Source organism: Eretmochelys imbricata, chromosome 3 (assembly GCF_965152235.1).
Source record: "Eretmochelys imbricata isolate rEreImb1 chromosome 3, rEreImb1.hap1, whole genome shotgun sequence".
Classification (NCBI taxonomy): domain Eukaryota; kingdom Metazoa; phylum Chordata; order Testudines; family Cheloniidae; genus Eretmochelys; species Eretmochelys imbricata.
Window position 1 is genome coordinate 196,686,542 of NC_135574.1, and position 21,064 is coordinate 196,707,605.

Genomic DNA, 21,064 nt, shown 5'->3' on the forward strand with positions numbered 1-21,064 from the left:
ATCTGCAATGGCTGCTGACTCCTTTACCTTAACTTTTTTTCTAATCTAAAATATTTAATCAGCAGTGCTAAATATAGCTTTTGTATTAAATTGTAAAGCTCTTATCAAAATCAAACTATAAAAAAAGGAATTGCATATTTTTACTGATTTTATTTGGAGCAGGGTGAGGGGAAAAAGCATAAAATCAGAATTTCAATTTGTACTGACAAACTGTTGGGTATTCAATTCTAAAGGCACGTAGAGTGCATAAAGAACTGATGGCTTGATTAGCTCTTGTGGTGCAATTGAAGGAGCTGTCTCTCTCACAGATTCTCCATTTTGAGAAACACTTTGATCTCTGTTCAAGTCAATTCATGAACATCAACTGACAAGACTGCATGAAACACCCCGATGGTTAGGCCCAAACTCGTAGCAAACTATTTGGTTTCATTAAGGCTTCCAGGAGAAGTGACCAGTGACAGTCCTTTCATTCAGAAGCCAACAGGCAAGTGACTACTTAAACTTTAATGTGCACATTGTACTGCTGAAGGCTCCTACACCTATAGTTATTAGTGAAGTATGAATGCCTTTACCTACTACTTTATGACAGCGTGAAAACACTCAGTGAAGGTGCACTCTTATTAATGCATTTACTGAGGTTTGTTTGAAGAGCTGATTTTCAGTATCTTTGATACGAGACTACGTCAGTGATGGCAGGTGGAAAAGAGGAAACAATATGTACTATCCAAAAGCCAGTTATTCAGGAAGATTTGATTTTAAAATGCAGATATTTCCTAAACACCTAAATGGTATTTAAGGGAAATATCATTATTCATCCAGGATTAAACAGAAGAACATGACTCACACTAACAGTAAAACACAAAGCATTAGGTAGATTTTTAGAGGATTGTTAAAGTTAACTATTTACACTAGCTTTTCCTTTTTTAGTTGCCTTTTTCGAAGAGCCCCACTTCAAAGGGCTCATTTTTGCACTAGTTCCTGTCAGTGCAGGTCAGAAACACTAAAGTGGAAAGTCACTGCACTGCCGTGGCACAAAGAGTCTGTGCGGCTAAAATCAAACAAAGCCCAATTAAACTAATCATAACGTCCCAGTGAACACAAGGAAGCTCACCTGGTATTTCTGGACTTCTTGTGTGAATTCCCAACTCTACTCAGTACTTGGTACTATAATTACCCTGACCAAAATACTGTGAAATTACAGCTCTGATCTACTAATGGCTGCAAAAATCAAGCCGTTGTGGTTTCATGCCAAGGGGCCGTAGCAAGGTGGCGCAATGCTTTCTGACAGACACGACAACTTCTAAAAACTCAAAAGAGAAAATTAACGGGATGTGGTTTACGTTGCCAAAGACTGTTCATTAATTACCAATTTAATCACTGCTGGAGGCATGACATTACAAAAATCTGGCTGAAAGTTCTAATAGATTATGAAGACCACCTAAGAAGAGTGACCAAGAAATGTACAAAACAATTAATACTGTTTCACTGCTATCAAAGACACTCAGATTATTTTACATCAAGTGAAGCAAAAGAATTAGTAGCTTCACAGTGCCACCACTAGGAACTGTAAATACAATGGCACACAATTAGTAATGCACATGTGACTTTTTGTTCAAGGCATATATCCTTGGGAAAGCCAGAACATGATAAGGAGAACAAAAGAAACATTTTAAAATGAAATGAATAAAGATTTTAACTTTACCCTTGTGCATGCTGAGCAATAACAGAATAGGCAATGCAAAATACAGCTCTTAGTAATGGTGATATCATCCTGGGATTCACAACAGCATGCACTGAACATCTATACAGAAAACATCCACAGTCATTAACAGCAGTATAAAAAGTGAATTCCAGAAGCTAAGAAATCTAGGCCTAGCTTATTTCACAAAAGTATCTCTCTGAAATAGAGATATATTTTTATTGCTAATATTTATGGCCAGGCAATCAGAAAGCATTTAGGTTGTTTAACTAACCCAATGTTTTTCATGTGACCTAAGGACAGGCTGATTGTTGATAATGTATTTTTTGTGCAGTTTGGTGGTCGATGCAACTTATATTTAGTCACAATCAATAAACTGTATACGCAACAGTTGACAAAAATAAACAATTGCATACAGGCATTTGGGCCAGATTCTCAACTGGTGTAAATCAGCATCGCTCCACTGAAATTAATAGAGATATGCTGATTTACACCAGCTGAGAATCTGGTCCATTGGTATCTAAAACTGGAACCATATAAACATTTGTCTTGCATGATCAAGAGATACATTATACAGATCAAATGTCTTGCTGATGTGAAACTGACAGTACATATTAATTCTACCTGTGAATGAGACTAAATTACACAGCAAGGGGAACAGTTTGCTTTCCGCTCCCTTCTATAATCATATATGGGAGTCATATGTGGTCAGCCCTTGTATAGTGAAATACTATAACTTCACAATAAGAAAAATAGCTAAATGATCAAATATATTGTCAAAAGATTTAGAACCTTCTTCAGGATAGTCACTGACCATTTTTATCTTTAATGTATTTAGGAACGTGAAATAAAACAATTTGTTTGTTTTCGCCATCAATGAAACTGGATGGGACTATACAGAACTTAGTGTTTCATTACGAAGAAGTAAATATCAGGTTGGTTGTTTATTGACGTGTTCAGTCAGTTGGTCTAGTCTTCATTTAAGGAAGAGTGTATGGTTAAAATAGCTATGAAACTTGCCATACTCATGACATTTAACTATCATATGGCATAGTCTTATCAGCTTAAACCATATTCAGCAGTTTTATAGTGGCACACATAAAAGACATATAAATGAATAACAGGGAATAAGTTACCAACACTCAGGGATTACCAAAATAATGTTCAATCTTTTTACCAATTAGATAGTAACTGCTTCTTTTGTAATCTCAAGAAGATCTAGTGATCATATCTAAGTCTGGTCACAATTATCAGCATGACAGGCTAGTCTTTTTTTCAATCAATATTTTCCAATTAACATTAAAAGACCAAGGTTGCTTTCTGTAAAGTTCCACCCTTCAATAAAAAAGTATCTGTCATAGGTTTAATTGGCAAAACAATAGCTTTCCTACCTTGGTTTTCTCATAAAGAAATCATAGGAATGACTTGGTAGCATTTCTTTGGATCTTAATCACAGGCATTTAATAGCTATCTAGGAAGGCCACAGAAAATTCCATTGATGACCTAAATGCCTTTCTTAATGCTGTATAACTAGGGATTTTAGTTTTTAGTTTACATCAAAAACATCAATGGAAGTAATTTTCAAGAATTTGTTAAAAATAATGTTTTGAGGAAAGAACACTTATAATGGCAAGTTCTATTTAAAGAGGCTTTCAGTGAAATGAATGTATTATTTTGCACTGTCTACTGTAAATTTCATCCTGTATCAAGCCTTGTCCATGCTGTCTGTGGTGTACTTTTGGTCATCTATTGCAGCAGCATGGAAAGTGGCTTATTTGGGAGGGGAGATTATTGTAGGATTCAAACAATAAATGAAACTGTTTAAAAAAAGGCTTTGAATATTTAAAAAAACCTTATGTTTATTTAATTGCTGATGGAATATCCAGTATCTGTGCAAATGTATGCTGTCAAAATTTAAATAAACTTATACAAATTGATTTCCCTATGAAGTTATAAATACCTAACCAGATTTTGTTAGTTTATGATGTTTTTCTGAAATGATTTTCATTTTCACTGTGTATGCTAAAAAAAAGTATATTTATGAAATATATGAAAATTATGAAATATTTATGAAATATTTATGAAAATGAAAAGTAATGGGAAAAACAGACTGATACCTAAAGTAGAAAGAGCTTATTAAATAGCAATTAGATACAGCTGCAACAAGTTCTCTGAGCAACAGAGTAATAAAAAGAAGTATTCTGAGCAGAAAGAATTGATCTCTTAGCATCTCTCTCCTCCTACCTCCAAACATGCAAATATTGTATTTAGTGAGTAACAGCTATTTTGTGAGCCACGTTATTTATGTATGTTCCGGTAAAGAAAAATCTGAATATTCTTCCCCAAATCTCTGTCTTTAAAAATATATAATTAACATCTTATATTTCTCACTCAGCTTGGGTAAATAACAAATGGTAATATTAACAACTAAAATATTAAGTATCTCTTTAGATAGTATATAGTAATTATGCTTTCAACAACTGTTTAAACGTCAGTACTACAGGGATCCATCTCTGAAACCAATCCTTTAGAGTCTATTTATCTGTCTTTCTATCTTAGGTGTTTATATACGACATCCCTTGCCTCCAGGCACCGCCCCCTGCAGCTCCCATTGGCCGGGAACGGGTAACCGCAGCCAATGGGAGCTTCGGGGGAGGTACCTGGAGGTGTAGCAAGGGCAGCACAGAGAGACTAAGTGAATTACCTAATGTCACACAGGAAGTCTGTGGTGAAGCAGGGACTTGAACCTAAGTCTCCTAAGTCTTAAGCTAGACCCTAGCCCAGGGGTGGGCAAACTACTGCCCGTGGGCCGGATCCAGCCAGCCGCGGGATTGCTCCTGTGGTGCCGCAGACCCCGCACCGCTCTCAGAAGCGGCTGGCACCACGTCCCTGCGGCCCGGAAAGGTGTGTGTGGGGGAGGGCGCTGTGCGTTGCCCTTGCCTCCAGGAACCGCCCCCCGCAGCTCCCATTGGCCAGGAACGGGGAACCGCGGCCAATGGGAGCTTCGGGGGAGGTACCTGGAGGTGTGGCAAGGGCAGCACACGGAGCCCTATGCCCCCGCCCTCCCACAGGGGCGGCGCAGGAACGTGGTTCCGGCTGCTTCCTGGAGCAGCGTGGTGTGGGGCCAGGGCAGGCATGCAGGCTCAGTGCGCACTGCTGCCACCCCAGAGTCACTTTAGGTAAGCGGCATCGGGCCAGAGCCCGAACCCTTCCTGCACCCCACCCCCCAACTCCCTGCCCTAAGCCCCCTGCCTGCACCTTGCACCCCAACTCCCTGCCCTGAGCCCCCGCTGCACCCTGCACCCCTGTGCACCCCAACCGCCTTCCCTGAGCCCCCTGCGGCACCCTGCACCCAAACCCCCTGCCCTGACCCCCTGTTGCACCCCACACCCCTCCTGCTCCCCAACCCCCTTCCCTGAGCCCCCTCATTCACCCCGCACCCCACCTCTGCCCCAATCCCTTGCCCTAAGCCTGTTCCTGCACACTGCAGCCCCTCCCACATCCTGCACTCCCTCCTGCACCCCAACCCCCTGCTCTGGCCCTGCATACAATTTCCCCACCCAGATGTGGCCCTCGGCCCAAAAAGTTTGCCCACCCCTGCCCTAGCCACTGGACCACCCTTGGCCAAATCTACACTAAGGGTGCAATCCTGCAACTGGATCTGCATTTAATTCCACAGAACAAAACTTTGCCACTTGAGCTAACAGAGTAACTGAAACCAGTAATAGGTTGCCATCCTTTATGGGGAGCACTTCCCCAGATCAATGCAGACAAGCCTAATTTTTTCCTGAAATCCATGATACTGACTACATTCCACTAGGTAGTCTATATAACTAACACACATATACACAAAACGAATGTTAAGGCTGCAAAGCCAGAAGTTGGAAATGTCAGAACTGAGGTTGACCTTAACCTTAATTCAGCCCTTTGTGTATACGCATGATGATACAGTCTTTAATTGCATGATCACACACTATGTTTTCCAAAGGACCCCTGCCTCATTCAGTGCACAAGATGGACAGTGCTCACTGAATGAGAAGCTATTCAACATTTCATTTGACCCTCATTGTTTAATGTATGGCCCCGGGCCTTATTTATTACATACTACATATAAACTGTGCTCTGACTACAGAATTATTCATTTCCTCATGGGCTTTTCTATAGCACTATAGTATGTGAGTGTTTCACAAACATTAATGAATTTATTTTCACAACATACTTCTGAGGCGAGGTGATATTCTTCCCATTTTACAGACAGGAAGTTGAGGCACAGAGCAAGTCAAGTCAAAAGTGTACACTAATTTTGGGTGCCCAGGTTGATATGCCTATTGCCTGACGTTTTAGAGCACTTAGCATTATCTAGTACTTTATATACTCGAAGCATGGCTCAATGGTACCTGCGAGTGCTCAGCAATTCTGCAAATCAGACTCCAGTCTCAAATTGGGTCCCCAGAAAATTAAGAACACAGAATTAGTGACCACCTGCGGAAAGTTTTATTTAAGTGACTTGCCCAGCATCATGCAAGAACTCTATGGCAAAGGCAGGGATAGAATTCACTTCTCCTGGTGGTATTCCACGGCCTTGACCATGACACTTGCAATCTCCCACCTCATTCACTACACACCACCTGACTTCTATCACAAATGAGGTAGGGTCCTTCAGGCAAGAGCATCCTGTACTACACAACCTGTATTCATACCCAGAGCAGGTCCATCTTGGGCACTGAATGAAGCATGGGTCCTGAGGGAAAAACAGTATGTAATAATGTAATTAAAGATTGTATGATAATGCATATGCACAAAGGGATTAAAAATTAAGGCTTCACAGGAAATCTTAATTCTGGCATTTCCTATCTTTTGAGTACTTGACTTTGCAACCTTAATGTTCTTTTAACGTATTTTTGTGACTGTCTTTTTTAAATTAGATTTCCTTTTTTTTTTAAATTCCATCTGGTGTAATCATACTGTTACCCAGGTGGATCATTAGCTGGGCTGTAACAGTTAGTTCCACAGCACAGACCTTTGCACTTGAGGTAACAGAATAACCGATAGCAGTAGTAGGTTGCCATTTGGTATGTGAACCAGCAATAGAGAGGGATGTGTCATACTTTGCCAGTAGGTTTCAAAGATATTTGCTGATACCAGAGAAATATTGACTTAAGAATCGTGAGTTCTATTCCAGGTTTTGTAGGGGACTCTTCTCCACTGGGTACAGACTTTCTGCTCCTCTTCCTCTCAACACTGTCCTCTCTTGCCTGCGTCCCCTCCAGTTCATCCCTGTGCCAGTTTTGTCTCTTCCCACCAGTTCATCATCCCAGTCTCCCCACCTACCTACTTCAAGTCTCCCTTTCAAGACAGGTTTCAGAGTAGCAGCCATGTTAGTCTGTATCCGCAAAAAGAAAAGGAGGACTTGTGGCACCTTAGAGACTAACAAATTACTAAAGACATTTCACCCAAGTACCAGCTGCTAACGATAACCACAACATAACTAAATTCAGTAATCTCTGGGTGGAGGAGTTATGCCAAAACCTAGCACTATTACATTAAACTTGAGAAAAGAAGAGTTAAATTAAAATGTGTAAGCCAGTCAAAAAGGGCCTACTGGTTAAAATGAGGAAATTCAAATCCTTAGACTCAGCATGGAAGCAATGCAAGTATCCTATAACAGAGTCACAGAATGAATGCATATTCCTAAAAAAGAAACAAGAGGCAAAAACATAGCTAAATAGCAAGGCCAAAGATGTCACTAAAACCAAACAGGTACCCTTTAGAAAAAGGAAATTCAGATCAGTAAAGCTAATAGAAAAGAATATAAACTACAGCAGGTCATCTTTATAACGGAAATTGAGGAAGAATTTGAAGAGCAAATAGCCAGGCAGAAAAATAAACAACAAGAAATTGTGTAAGTCCATCAATAATAAGACTCCTGTGAGAGAACTGGTGAGTCTGTTGGACTGCCAGAGAGCGAAGGACAATGTGGAGAATCTAAATGATATCTCTGATTCAGTGTTCACCACAGAGAATTTCGGGGAGATATGTACACTGGATCAACTCTTTGCAGATATTAAACATGAGGTACTTACACAGACTGCAGAGTCAAGAGAGATGGACCTAGAACAAATTGACAAATTGAAGCACAGCAAGTGACTGGGCCCAGATGAAACATATTCAAGACTTCTGAAGGGGTTTAAGAATGAAGGGTGGGATTTTTAAAGGAGCCAGAAGTGGTCATGCACCTAACTCCCTTATACTCCTTTGAACAAAGTGGCAGAGTTGCTAACAAAATAGTGCAATCTCTCACTCAAATCCACCACTATGCCAGAAGACCGGGAAGAAGCAGATATTGTCCCTATCTTTGAAAAGGCATTGGGTTGGTCCTGGGAATTACAGACCAGTGAGCCTGATATCAGTATCAGGTAAGCTGGTTGAAATGATAATTAAAACCAGAATTATAAAACCCTTAGATGAATGTGATATGATAGGGACTATCCAGTCAACTTCTGTGCTTCTTTCAATAAAATTAGCACCTGTGATCACATGGCTCTGAAATCCACCCCACTGGTCTCCGAAATGCTGCACCAGTTTTGAGGAGCATAATATTGCTGTCAATCCCCAACATTCACCTATGGCACATGCTCTTCTTGTCCCTTGCTCCCACACTGTGAGTCCACTTTCTCAGTCCCTCTGATTGATGCGGTCACGTCTTCCTCTGACTGGCTCCTAGGCAGAATGGAGAAAGGATTCCAAACACAGGAATACTCCTTGTTTTGCCTAATGCATGACTATTAGAGGCACTGAATGGACAGGCCCAGCAGTGAAAGCAGTGCTCCCACACTGCTAGCGGATGGAGATAGGGGAATGAGAGGGTGAAAATGAGATGGAGTGATAGAGTAAGAGTAGGGAAAACAGGCAGAAAATGATAGAACCTGGACAGGTAGGAAAAACAATGGGAAAAGAAGGGGCAGAGCAGACAAGGGGAAAGGAAAGGGAATCAAGGCACAAAACAATAAAGAAAGGAGGCACTGGATAGAAGGAGTCATGGAGAAGAGGTAGGGGAGTTGAGAGGGACAGGACAGGTAGGAGTAGAAGATAAACAAAAAAGAGGGGAAAGGAGCAAGAAGACACATAGTAAAGGAAGGTGAAGAGGACTGAATGTCAAACACGAGTAGTAAGAAAGTGAGAGAAAGGGGAGGAGCTAAAAGATAGATAAACAAATTCAGTCACAACTTTTCTCTCTTGGTGTCTCCAAGTATGCCAGCAAAACAAGTTTTGAATAAAGCAAGGAAGAACAGTGACGTGAGCGTAATGCTAATCTATAAGGATGGACAGATATTAAAGAGGGGAGAGATCCAGGGAAGAGAGGAGAAAAGCCAAGAAAGTTCAGAAAGTTAAGAGAAAACAGCCAGTGCTTCAGGAGAGGTCAGTTAGCAGCCAGTAAAAAGTGACAATGGAGTCCACAAAACAAGGAATGGTCAGCCAGGACAACAACATGGCTACTGAAGTAAATAGCACAATTCTGGCTCCACCTTGGGAAGGGAAAGGTTTGGTGAGTGAAAAGGGTCTGATGTATTTACTTCATGCATAATGGAGAACTAGGAGGAGGGATAGCTCAGTTGTTTGAGCATTGGCCTGCTAAACCCAGGATTGTGAGTTCAATCCTTAAGGGGGCCATTTATGGATCTGGGGATTGGTCCTGCTTTGAGCAGGGGGTAGGACTAGATGATCTCTTGAGGTCCCTTCCAACTCTGTTATTCTGTGATCCTTTTCTTTAAAAAGGACTTCAATCAAACCAAATCAGAACAGCAAATACTTAACAGGAGTAATGCAAATGATATTAGTTTATGACCACTGAATGGACTTGGCAATTCTCCCTTTTTTGTTAAGATCAAGTGTGCCATAGGTACACACATAGTACTCATTTGTTTACTTTTAAAAATGCCACTTATAGTGCTGAGATGGAAACTACAAATATTAAAATAAAGTACGTGGACCAAGATTTTCCAAAAGTGACTAAAGACTGTGGGTGCCCAACTTGCGCCACCTTCAAGGAGACTGATTTTCAGAAAAAAACGAGCACCAGCCATATGAAAAATCAGGTCCCTTTTATCTGTCTCAGTTTGGGCTCCCAAAAATTGTGGTCCCTCAAATCACTAGCCAGTTCTGAAAACTAGCCATGAAGTATTTTGTAACCACATTTTTTCCTCTTCTTTTCCTGAAAATCAGCAATAAAGGGCCCAATCCAACTCCAAAGCACGAACTGAGTAGGAGTTTGATTAGAAACTGGATTTTACTCCATGCAATTGGAATTTGGACACCTAACATTCCAGTCAATATAAAACCGAAGATGCCTGGCTGAAAGTTCTTCCTTACCGCTAGTATTAATGAACTGCAAAAAACTGCAGCTATCAGAGAAAAAATAATCTGTGCTATCCAAAGCATTTTTTCAGGAAGCTAATGAAGTAATGGGGTATGGCCCAGTGTAAATCAGTGTACCACCACTAAAATAGAACTGGATGCCTGGCTATTGGCACGCAACAAATGGGTTAGAGAAAGAGAGAAACTCTGCCCTTCCAGAAGTCACCTGCTGATCTTGCAAATACATGAATATACCTTACCTTATAGAATCACAGAATCATAGAATATCAAGGTTGGAAGGGACCTCAGGAGGCCATCTAGTCCAACCCCCTGCTCAAAGCAGGACCAATCCCCAATTTTTGCCCCAGATCCCTAAATGGCCCCCTCAAGGATTGAACTCACAACCCTGGGTTTAGCAGGCCAGTGCTCAAACCCTTGAGCTATCCCTCCCCCCCGCAAACGTCTCTCCCACTCTTGCCAGGCAGCCACAGGCCCACCCTGTCCTGTACCTGTGGAAATCAGTGGCACTATTGCAGAATAATTCACGCACTATTGCAGAATAATTCAATTTATGTATTTGGGGGTGCGTGCGCACACACACACAATGTACAAACACCACATTAAAACCATGTTAAGATTACAAAGCCAAGCACTCAAAGGCTAGAAAATCCCATAACAAAGTTTTCTTATGCAACCTTAATTCAGCCTCTTTAGTATGCATTATGATACTGTCTTTAATTACATGATCACACACTATTATTTTCCACAGGTCCCGTCTCATTCAGGAAGCAGGATGGACAGTGCTCACTGAATAAGCAGCTATTTAATATTCATTTTATCATCATTGTTCTATGTGTGGCCCTAGGCCTTATTTTACTGCACTATAATACACTGCTCTGAATGCAGAATTACACATTTCCTCATAGCCTTTTCTATGATGCTCATCAGTATAGCCTTTGAGTGCTTCACAAACTTTAATTATCTTCAGAACACCACTGTGAGATAAGGGGGTGCTATTATCCCCATTTTACAGATGAGGAACTGAGGCAGTGAGAAAGTAAAGTTAAAAGTGTGCCTTAGATATGGGTGACCAGTTTGAAGTGCCTTTCACCTGATCTTTCTGAGCACACAGCATGATCTAGCACTTTGTATGTTTTCAGCACATCTCCCATTGACTTCAGCTGCAATAGTGAGTGCTCAGAACTTCTGGAAATCAGACCCCAGGCGTTTAAAGTCAGGCACCCAGAAAATGAGAAAAACACAACTAGTGACCACCTATGAAAAGTTTGCTTTAAGTGATTGCCCAGAGTTCTACAGGAACTCTGTGACAGAAGCAGGGACAGAAACCAATTCGCAAGGCAGCATTCATCTGCCTTAATCATGAGATCATCCTTTTTCTTTCAGCAGTCCGTCCCTTACTTCATTCAATACACACCTTCCAGACGCTCTTAGAGCTCCAATATGACCATCAGATAGCTCTTTTACCTCCATCCAAGAGGACTCCCCCGAGACTTCTCTGAGCTGATGGTCTTTTACCAAGATCTCCTCAAGGATCTGGAAGCTAGTTTCAGTGACCAGGTCCATAGTGGCCACTGAGGGGAAGGACCTCCTAGCAGAACACGTGCTAGACAATCCACACCTTAGGGTGCAGGTGGTGGAGTCCCCCTGCATGTGCTGGAAGTTGGCTCTGGCTGTACCACCACACTCAGAGACCTCCTGGACCATGATCAGATGGACCCGTGGCACTGAACCAGCAGATGGGGCTGCCCACCCTGCATGTCCCCCTGTCATGTGCGCTAGGAGGTAAGGGCAGCCTTTCTTCTTGCTTCTCTTGCTTTCTTTGAGCGGGTCCTGTGGGAGAGTGCTCCCTGCCCATCCCTCACCCCGCCCTCTGGAATTTGTCATCAGGCTCCTGCCCCTCAAGCCTCCCCGACATGCTACTTCAGCCGGCTGAATGCCATCCAGCCGGCCTACCTCCAAACCGTACCCAGAGAACATCTGTACGTGCTCAGGCTTCCTACCATCCACTTCCTCGCCCCTGTGTCATGCCCTGACACCAACTGGCGGGACCAGCTGCCACCTGGTGGCCCAGTCAGTACTCCACTCTGGTTCCACAGCCTGCCAGGGATATCAGCTGGTAGCATCTCCATGGAGCTCTAAGCACAGTTGTGTTTCTAGTACAGCACACAAACTCCCCTGACTCCTGTCCTTTCTGTGGTGAGAGTGAGACCCTGGCACACATCTATGTGGAGTGCGTCAGGCTGCAGCCCCTCTTCCAACTCCTCTAGAACCTCTTGCTGTGGTTCTGGATGCACTTTTCCCCCATACCTCTTGATCTATGCACAGCCCATCTGTGGCCCCACAAAGTTACAGGACCTCCTTGTCAACCTTTTCCCTGGTGCTGGCCAAAATGGCCATCCACTATACCAGGAGGAGGAAGCTGGATGGTGGTGGGGGTTGGAGGTGGGACGCTCGGTGACTGTAGGGCCTACTTCTGGGGTCCCTCACATGGTCACACCTCCAGGAAGAGTTCCTCTGGGCGATGTTCACTGACCCCTAAGACACCTTTGAAGAGCAGTAGGTCTTGTCCTGGGTTCTCTGTTAAGTATCACCCTCTGGAACCCTGATCTTTAACTTTTAACATTCACTCCCATCCGTTTTTTTCATTTGTTGTCCTCAATATTCTCTTATGGACTGGGTTTAATGGCTCCTCCCTTCTTGGTTGAGGGGGTGGCCTTTAGTACCATCCCCCAGTAATCACAAGTACACACCTTCCAGAGCTGCCCAGGATTCCGTTATGAATAGAAGATAGCTTTTATCTCCATCCAAGAAGTCTTCCCCGAGAGTATCCCGAGCTACCAGTCTTTTACCAGGACCTCCTCAGGAACTGGAAGCTAGTTTCAGTGACCAGGTCCATAGCAGCCACTGAGGGGAAATAGTTCCTCACTGTAGCCCTGCTACACAACCCACACCTTCATGTGCATGTGGTGGAGTTCCCCTTTGTATGCTCGAGAATGGTGTCACCAGAGTCTGAGACCTCCTGGACTATGGTCAGAAGGACTGGGTGGACCCTGTGGTAACTGGCCAGATCAAGTATTGCTCACCCTATACATCCCCCATCATATGCTCTAGGAAGTGAGAGCAGCCTTGCCCCCTGCTTCTCTCACTTTTATTGAGCTTGTCCCACCTCTGGCCCTCTGGATCATCGGGCCTCTGCCCCATGAGCCTCCCCAGCTGCCCCATATGTATCACCTGAGTGGGATGGATGCCTTCTAGCCAGTCCATCTCCAAATCGCACACTGTGAACATCTCTACATGCTTGTGCTCCATACCACCCACTTCCTCACCCTTGTGGGACAGCCTATTTTCCATCATAGTCCCACAGCCTGCCAGGGATATCAGTTGGCAGTTCCTTCTCGGAGCTGTGTGCATGGGAGCGTGATGGATGTGGTGCATGGACTCTCCTAACACTTGCTTCTTTTGCAGTCAGAGGGAAACCTGCTGCACATCTGCATAGTGTGTGTCAGGCTGCAGCCCATCTTCTGACTCCTCCATAACCTCCTGCTGAGGTTTTGGCTGCACTTTTCCCCACCCCTGCTTGTTTTCGCATACCACATCTGTAGCTCCATCGCAAGTCCACCTCATCAACCTCCTCCTGGCACTGACCAAGAAGGCCATCCACCAGATGATGAAGAGGAAGCTCAACAGAGGGGTGGCTCTTTGGCTGTGGGTCCTGTTTCCAATCCCTCTTTGCTTTATGTCTCCAGGCAGAGTTCCCCACTTTCCCCTTGCTCCATACCCCAGTCTTGACGCTCGTCACTCACCCAGCCCTGACTCCTGTACTCTCTGAAATCAAGTGGGGTGGCTTCCTCCTTTTCCTCCTCTTTGCTACCTACTAGAAGGAGCACTGAGAGCACAGGTGAGACAATATTCCAGCTTTCAGTTCCTGTGACATGTGCACAGTGGCCCCTGATTAGCAGGAGGTGCAATTGCATAAAGGATATGCCTACACTGCAAGTAAACACCTGCAGCTGTCCCCTGTCAGCTGACTTGGTCTTGTGGGGCTCAGGCTATGAGGCTGCTTAATTGTGGTGTAGATGTTGGGGCTCAGGCTGGAACCTGGGCTCTGCAACCCCATGAGTGGGGCAGAGTCCCTGAGCCTGGGCTCCAGCCCGAGCCTCAACATTTACACAATTTTTAGCCCCACAGCTTGAGCCCCGTGAACCCGAGTCAGCTGACCTGAGCCAGCTGTGGACATGCCGCGGGTCTTTTATTGCACAGTAGACATTCCCAGAAAGTCCTTCTAAGCCCCTGCAGTCCCAAGTTTAAGCATGCTCTGTACAGATGGAATCTTCACAGAATTTAGCTGCCAAACTCTAGCAAAGTCTCTCCTGAACATGTGTGAACTGATATTCTCAGAGTTTCATAACTTGTCCATATTTGGGCAGATTTTTATGGGGATGGCCAAAAGCACCCCTGATACCAGTGTAACCTTCCTATGAAATTTCAAATTCCTGGTCCAGGGCTAGAACTTCTCAATGAAATGGTTGTAAGAATTTTTTAACATGGACAAAACAACATATTTTCCCTTCGCCTTGTTCTGAGAAACAGCTAAACTGTCCCCCCCCCGAAATTTATCAAAAAAAAAAATATATATATAGGCACCTGTCATGGAAAATTTCAGCCTGAATGATTAAAGTTTGGAAACTTTATATGGAACTGAAAACATGGTATTACAATAAAAAGCGTCAAGCAACCTTAACTAGGCATCACTACCTGAGCTGCCTTTTCTATAATGCAGTCTGATCTATTGAGAAAACCTATTTTTTTAAATGAAGGTGAAATTTCTAGTAACATTCAATACTTTAAACTCATTTGCAAAAAAATAAAAAAAAATCAGACACAAAACTCTCACATCTTCTCACCGTGTAAATGGGGCTCAAGCTTTTTTTTCGCTTCAAAGAAAAAATTAGTAAAAAAAAAAAGTCTAGTTTTTTTGGGAAGAAATAAACATTTTCCAAGAAAAAAATACTTATAACTGCAGAATCAGGACGGCTCAGAGAATAAAATTTGCCAAATTCTAAATTTACTTATGTCTGTGAAATCTCACTCAAATCAAAAGGCAGAATTTGACCCTAGAGGACCAGACTATTAATGATGTGAATCAGTGAATGATTCGAAATCTTTATCATAGTCATCAGAATTTAGTCAGAGTGAAGTTCTTAGTGAAACAAGTCCTGTGGTATCAGTTCAGTCTCTAATACACAATGGCTAGAATCACAAAATTACTGCACATAATCTGACACAACAGGCAATCTCTGCTTTGAAAAGATTTGCATAAAAATTAAGTTAGCTTTAATCTTCAGAGAGAATGGTCCCCTCCAGGTCACCACCGAGGTCACTGGTGGGGCAACAGATCCCTGCAGCTGCCTCCACACTGAACCTAGTTTGCAGAGCTACACTTTCCAATGTCACCAACATAATTCCTTCTTATGATAAAAGAACACCAGTAAAAACAGCATAACACGCCATGCTATAATTTAACAGGTAGTTTTGCTTTTCATCCCACTAGTGACTTAATATTTAAAAACAATGGTGTCAATCCTATAAGATGCTCAGAGCACTTCCAATGAAGTCTATGGGCCTTTTCCATTGGCTTCAGTAGAGGGAGAGTCAGGTGCTAGTAGGAGCTGATGGTACAAAGCACCTTGAAGGATTGGGACATTCACTGTGGAAAAAGTATTCTCTGTGGGCACTTGCCCCCCCACAGAAGTTACATTTTGACCAAACAAAAATTAATTAGCTTACTGAACCAATTAAAATATAAATGTGTAAGATGAATTAAAATATTTTCTTATGTTAACTGCCATGACGGCCAACACTGCTTACATCGCTCAGCTGCTTAGCATGGGCTGGGGTGATCATACTGGTTATCTGTTTATTCCCTGCTTTTAAAGCTGCATCTCTTCTTGCTTGCTCAAGAAGAACTCTTGCTCGTTCTTTAAGTTCTTCTTGTCTTGACAACATTCGTTGCTTAAAAATAAAGAAGTAGAATTAATGGCAAAGAAACCCCACCATATTCAACAGTGACAGAGTAGTTAGTAGCCAGGAGCCTGCCTAAATAGTAAACGTCAGGATTCAGAGAATTACAGCTTCATGAGGTGACATAAAATTCTACAGCAATGGAAAATAACGATGATAAAAATGTAAAATTAAAAAATAACCTCACAGGCCTTTATGAAATAAACAGAGTTTCACTGATTTTCTGTTAACATTTAACACCTTAAAACTAGAGCTGTCAGGAAAAAAAATGAACTGGCTAGATGGAAACTATTTTACATCTACTATGTATTTAACTATTTAAAATATGTACGTAAATGTAATTCTTCCTTGGCTACTGACAGCTGGTATAATTCCACTTCCGTCCCATAAAGGGACCCATACACAAGCTGCAAAACCAGCAAAAACATGTACCTGTATTTTAGCTACAGTCAGAAGAAAGGTTTCAGAGTAGCAGCCGTGTTAGTCTGTATCCGCAAAAAGAAAAGGACGACTTGTGGCACCTTAGAGACTAACCAATTTATTTGAGCATAAGCTTTCGTGAGCTACAGTTCACTTCATCAGATGCAGTCAGAAGAAAGTTCCTTATTTCCATTCGCACAACTGATTACCTCTCAGAGTAGAAATAACATTACGAGGAGCTCTGTGTAGGCACAATGGATTGACTGGAACAGTTACAAGTGCCTATGTGCATAACCCTGACTCTTTGACTCTGTCCAGTGATGTAACTCCTGAAATGAAGACCCTGCGGACATGGCCCTTCATGTGTTTTTAGGCCCTGGAAGAAGGCCTATATATGAGCTAGAGCTGGGGCCATCATGCTTTGGAGGATGTGTTCCTGCAACAGCCAGGTTTATGTGCTGTTTTTCTGGCAAAGGCTGTGGCTGGTACAGCTGAGGTTTTAAGTTTGATTAACTAGTACAAATACTCAAAAGGATTAACTACCCTAGAAGGCCCCCTAAAGCCATCCTTCATCCTTCTTAGCCTATTTTCCCCTTGCACTGAAAATGTCAGTACAGAAGACACACAGCCTTTACCTGTCATGCTATTTTCTGTGGGCCAGATCACTCCCTCCCGTTAAGAAACCAATTCACAGGGGAAGAGTTGCCAGAAAACCTCATGAGGTTCCACTGCTTTTGGGGAGGTGTTTGGGGCTCCTGCACAGTTTACAGTAGAATTGCAGCTGTGCCACTTCTCCCTTCTGCACAAGCAGGGAGAGAGCTGCACCTGGGTCTCAGAAGATGATCCTAGTCTAAATCATCTCCTTTAAAGAAGAGCTATTCACCTAACTTCTAAAAGAGAGTGAGCATGTAAAAAACCCACAACGCAATATTCTGTGTAAACATAAGAAACATGCCTATCTGTCCATCTAGCCAGCTCTTTTATGTCCACATCACTGTAGTAGTGTTCAATATAAGTACTAAATTTCTTAAAAGAAAACGTATTCAGGTCACACTTGCTTGTGAAAGGAAAAAGGGGTCCTGAAAATGTAAAACACTGCTCCATCTGAACCAATGCACAATACTGCAGACTGGCCACACACATCTCTTTTCGCGGCTAATGGAAACTCATTGAAAGAAAGCTAAAAACAAAGGAAGTTGTTCCCAGGAAAAGAATTATGGGCCTGATTTGGCTCTCTTGAACATGAGGTTGAGAACATTTTAGAAATATTTGTGTGACTGATTTGATTTAGTAGGATACAGGGAGAGACATAAAAATAATGTTAGCATTCATGTAATGCTTTCTGTCTTCAAAATACTGTACAAATATCAGCCAATTAATCCTCACAATATCCCAGGGAGGTATGTATGTATTATCCCCATATTACAGATGTGAAAACAGACAGTGATTAAATGACTTGCTCAAGGCTGCACAGAGCATCAGCAGCAGAACCAGAGTTAGAACTCACAAGTTCCTTGCTAACAGTTGTGTGTTCAGTTCACTAGGCCATGCTACTTCTCAGATAAGATTTGAAATATTCCTGGTATATTCTGAAGCATTCAGAAGTTTTGAAACTGTACACTGTTGTATATGAATCAATGAATGAATAACTTTTTTCATTTAATGCTCCAGCATGAAATATTCACAAAAAAGCTTGGGGGTTCCACAATGAAGAGCAAAACCCTTGAACCTAGACACCTTCAGCTGGCTGAGAATACAATTTTATTTACTTTAATTGGAAAGGGAGAAAAGATTAACAGTAAGATAATTCTGATAAAAAGAGTTGTTATGGATTTTTTTCATGCAATAGCTCTTTTCAACATCACATGCTCTTTCCAAGTATTCAGCTAGTGAAGAATATCTGGTTTGTCAGACAATAAAAACAAAACAAAACTCAACCTAGCCCGTCAAAGATACAATGAATTATAAAGGTGATGCACAGAAATTAAATTGAACAGTAACCCCATTTTATTTCAACTACACATTGTTTGTTTATGTATACATAAATTCAAATTTCTTACCTGTGCAGTTTTTGCAGTTTGATCTGCGTGATTTATAATCGTTCTGGTATCAGTGTCAGAATCGGTCTCTATTTGCTTCAGAGAAGCATGTTTTTTCATTGTAAGATCTGCATCCTTGTTATAAGAGTATCCAACTTTAGAAGTGGGAGATAAACTTGTTTTTTTGACAGGTGAGCCAGTATCTGATCTCCTGCTCTCTGTGGATCCTGTATGTTGCAGCTTTTCTTGCTCTGTGAAACTAATGGTACTGTCTGAATTCTGGTGTCTTTTCTTGTCAGTGTCTTCACAAACAACGGCTGGAGATTCATCCTTTTTTTGCTCACTGACACGAGGCAAGTCACTCAAGTCCAAAGTGTCGACTTTCAGCAGTTTCTTCCTTCCCAGCAAAGGCTGTGCCTGTGCTGTATTTGCACTGCTGCATTTCCTGGCCTCTTCAGATCCAGAAGTCCCTCCAGAGCTCTGCTGGGGTTTTTGTGGATCAGTGTCACTTCTAGTCCTGCGAGAAGAAGGGGAAGCTGTGCATGGGCTTAAATGGTCATCAGGTGTCTGATGCTCACTTTCTGATTCTCCAACACCACTGTCATTTACAAATACAGAGTCATCCTGCGAAACAAAGTCTGCCAAACCACTTTCAGGCTGGTGCAGTTCAGGCTCTCGGTTCAGATCATTAAGCTCTGCATAGAACTTTTCCTGATCAACAGAGCTGTTTGTGTCCGTTTCATAGTTACCTACTTTATACGTGCTTTTACTACTGTTCTCCTCTATCTGAACCACATTTAGTTCTAGGCCACTGAAATGTGCCCTTATTTGATAGAGATAAGTCATAACGGTCAGTTTGTCAGGAATTGCTAACAAAACCATGTCAGAAGGTTCCAGCAATCGGGATATTCCTATACTGGCAAACCCATCATACGCCTTAAAAATAAACAAAGCAAAGATTACAATGCAGTAATTTCATCACATAGCATAACAACTCAAAAACAGCAATTGAAAGTTTCATTTGAAAAAAACAAAACAGTTAAAAATATCAGATATTGCAGGAAAGTCTGTGGGCCTGATTCACCATTGTGATACTGTTGTTTTACTCTACGGGCTTCCACGGAGTAATATAGTTGTGAATTAGCCTTTTTGTATTTGCCACTGTACAAGCCAAGTTTTAATATATTGTCCATAAGTCCATTATTGCACAACCTGTCAATTTTCTTGACAGATTCTACACAGCAGAATCTCCACAGGAACCTAAAGCAAGAGAATAAAAACATGGCATTGCTTTTTAATATATTGTCATGCGACAGTAAAAACAACTGACATTACTCAGAATATAATAGACACATTCATGAACAAATGGATGTGTGTGAAAGTGGAACCTAAAAAAACCTCTTCAGTTTTCATTAACAAAATCTATTGGCATCTTAAATGGTTCTCACTCAAGAAGCAGGAAACAAGCAAATTAAAAAAAAGTGTAAGAGTTGGAACAAAAAAAGGTAAGGATGGGTTTTTAAGATAAGGAACAAAGATAAAAAGAAACACTACACTAATCCATCTTGGGCTTTATCATTGGTGATCAACCTTCTCCCTTCTACTGGCCATGTAATTGCAGTGATTTGTGTTGATGAAAAAGTACAGCCAGATAACCAAAAAGAACTACTCCCTAGATTACCTGATACAAGGTACAAGTCATATTGTTTAAGCACAGAAATGTATTTCTAAAACATCTACTTGACACTAAACTTATATAAAGAGAGTAGTGAATTCATTTCTCACTTCATTTCTGTTTGAAAGCACTACAGAGCTTGGATACGACAATGTATGTGAAACCACACTGTATTATTTCTGCTAGCCCTTTAAATGACTATGGTTGGTGCATCAGGTTTTTCTAGTTTTGAAGAATTAAAGCTGTTTCTCAATTTACAATTAATTATTACTCTCCTGGACTAACCCTGGAAGACAATATTGTGTTTCCAGAAAGCCTTTAAAAAGGCATCCTGTTGGTTATTTTAGATTCACTTGGGTTAAAGCATTAAAAATTCCCACTAGTTTTGCCTTTATTCCCCTCCCCATTTAAATAAAAAAGGATCATTTTTCCAGTGGGTTCTAAAGTTCTAAAAATCATAACTAAAATATTCTGAACAAAAGGAACATGTTAAAAACTGATTTAAAAAACAACAGCTTTTTAACATGATGGTATGTTGAAAATTTATCTGCAGTTCCTAATGCTTTTAAGCTTATTATATCCCGGACAGTTTGAGCTAGGTCCTAGAAGTTCTAAATTTGATTTTGTTGTTCTTGCTGAGGAGAAGTGCCTTTTAGGAATGTTAGCTGTGGGGTGGAGGTTATTGGTGATTATAAAAAGAGAGCTGTGTTTAGATGCAGAAAGAGCAATGTTTAAAAATATAAACGAAATAGAAAACATGCCTTCTGACTCCAGGTTGATCCAAGAGCCCAGGAAAGGGTTTGGTAGGGACTGGAGGGAGATATTGGCGGGAGG

The 21,064-nt window shown here is 41.8% G+C and overlaps 1 protein-coding gene across 4 annotated transcripts in view; it reads right to left on the bottom strand.

The window, feature by feature from the left end:
- Nucleotides 1-21,064, bottom strand: part of EHBP1 (EH domain binding protein 1) — a 320,086-nt gene that overhangs the window by 75,677 nt on the left and 223,345 nt on the right. For all 4 annotated transcript variants that reach the window (XM_077814056.1, XM_077814055.1, XM_077814053.1 and 1 more), the window contains 2 exons: nt 18,577-19,491; nt 15,944-16,087 (listed from right to left, as the gene is read on the bottom strand). In XM_077814056.1, coding sequence (XP_077670182.1) covers nt 15,944-16,087; nt 18,577-19,491 — 1,059 coding nt within the window. The remainder of the gene's footprint in view (nt 1-15,943; nt 16,088-18,576; nt 19,492-21,064) is intronic.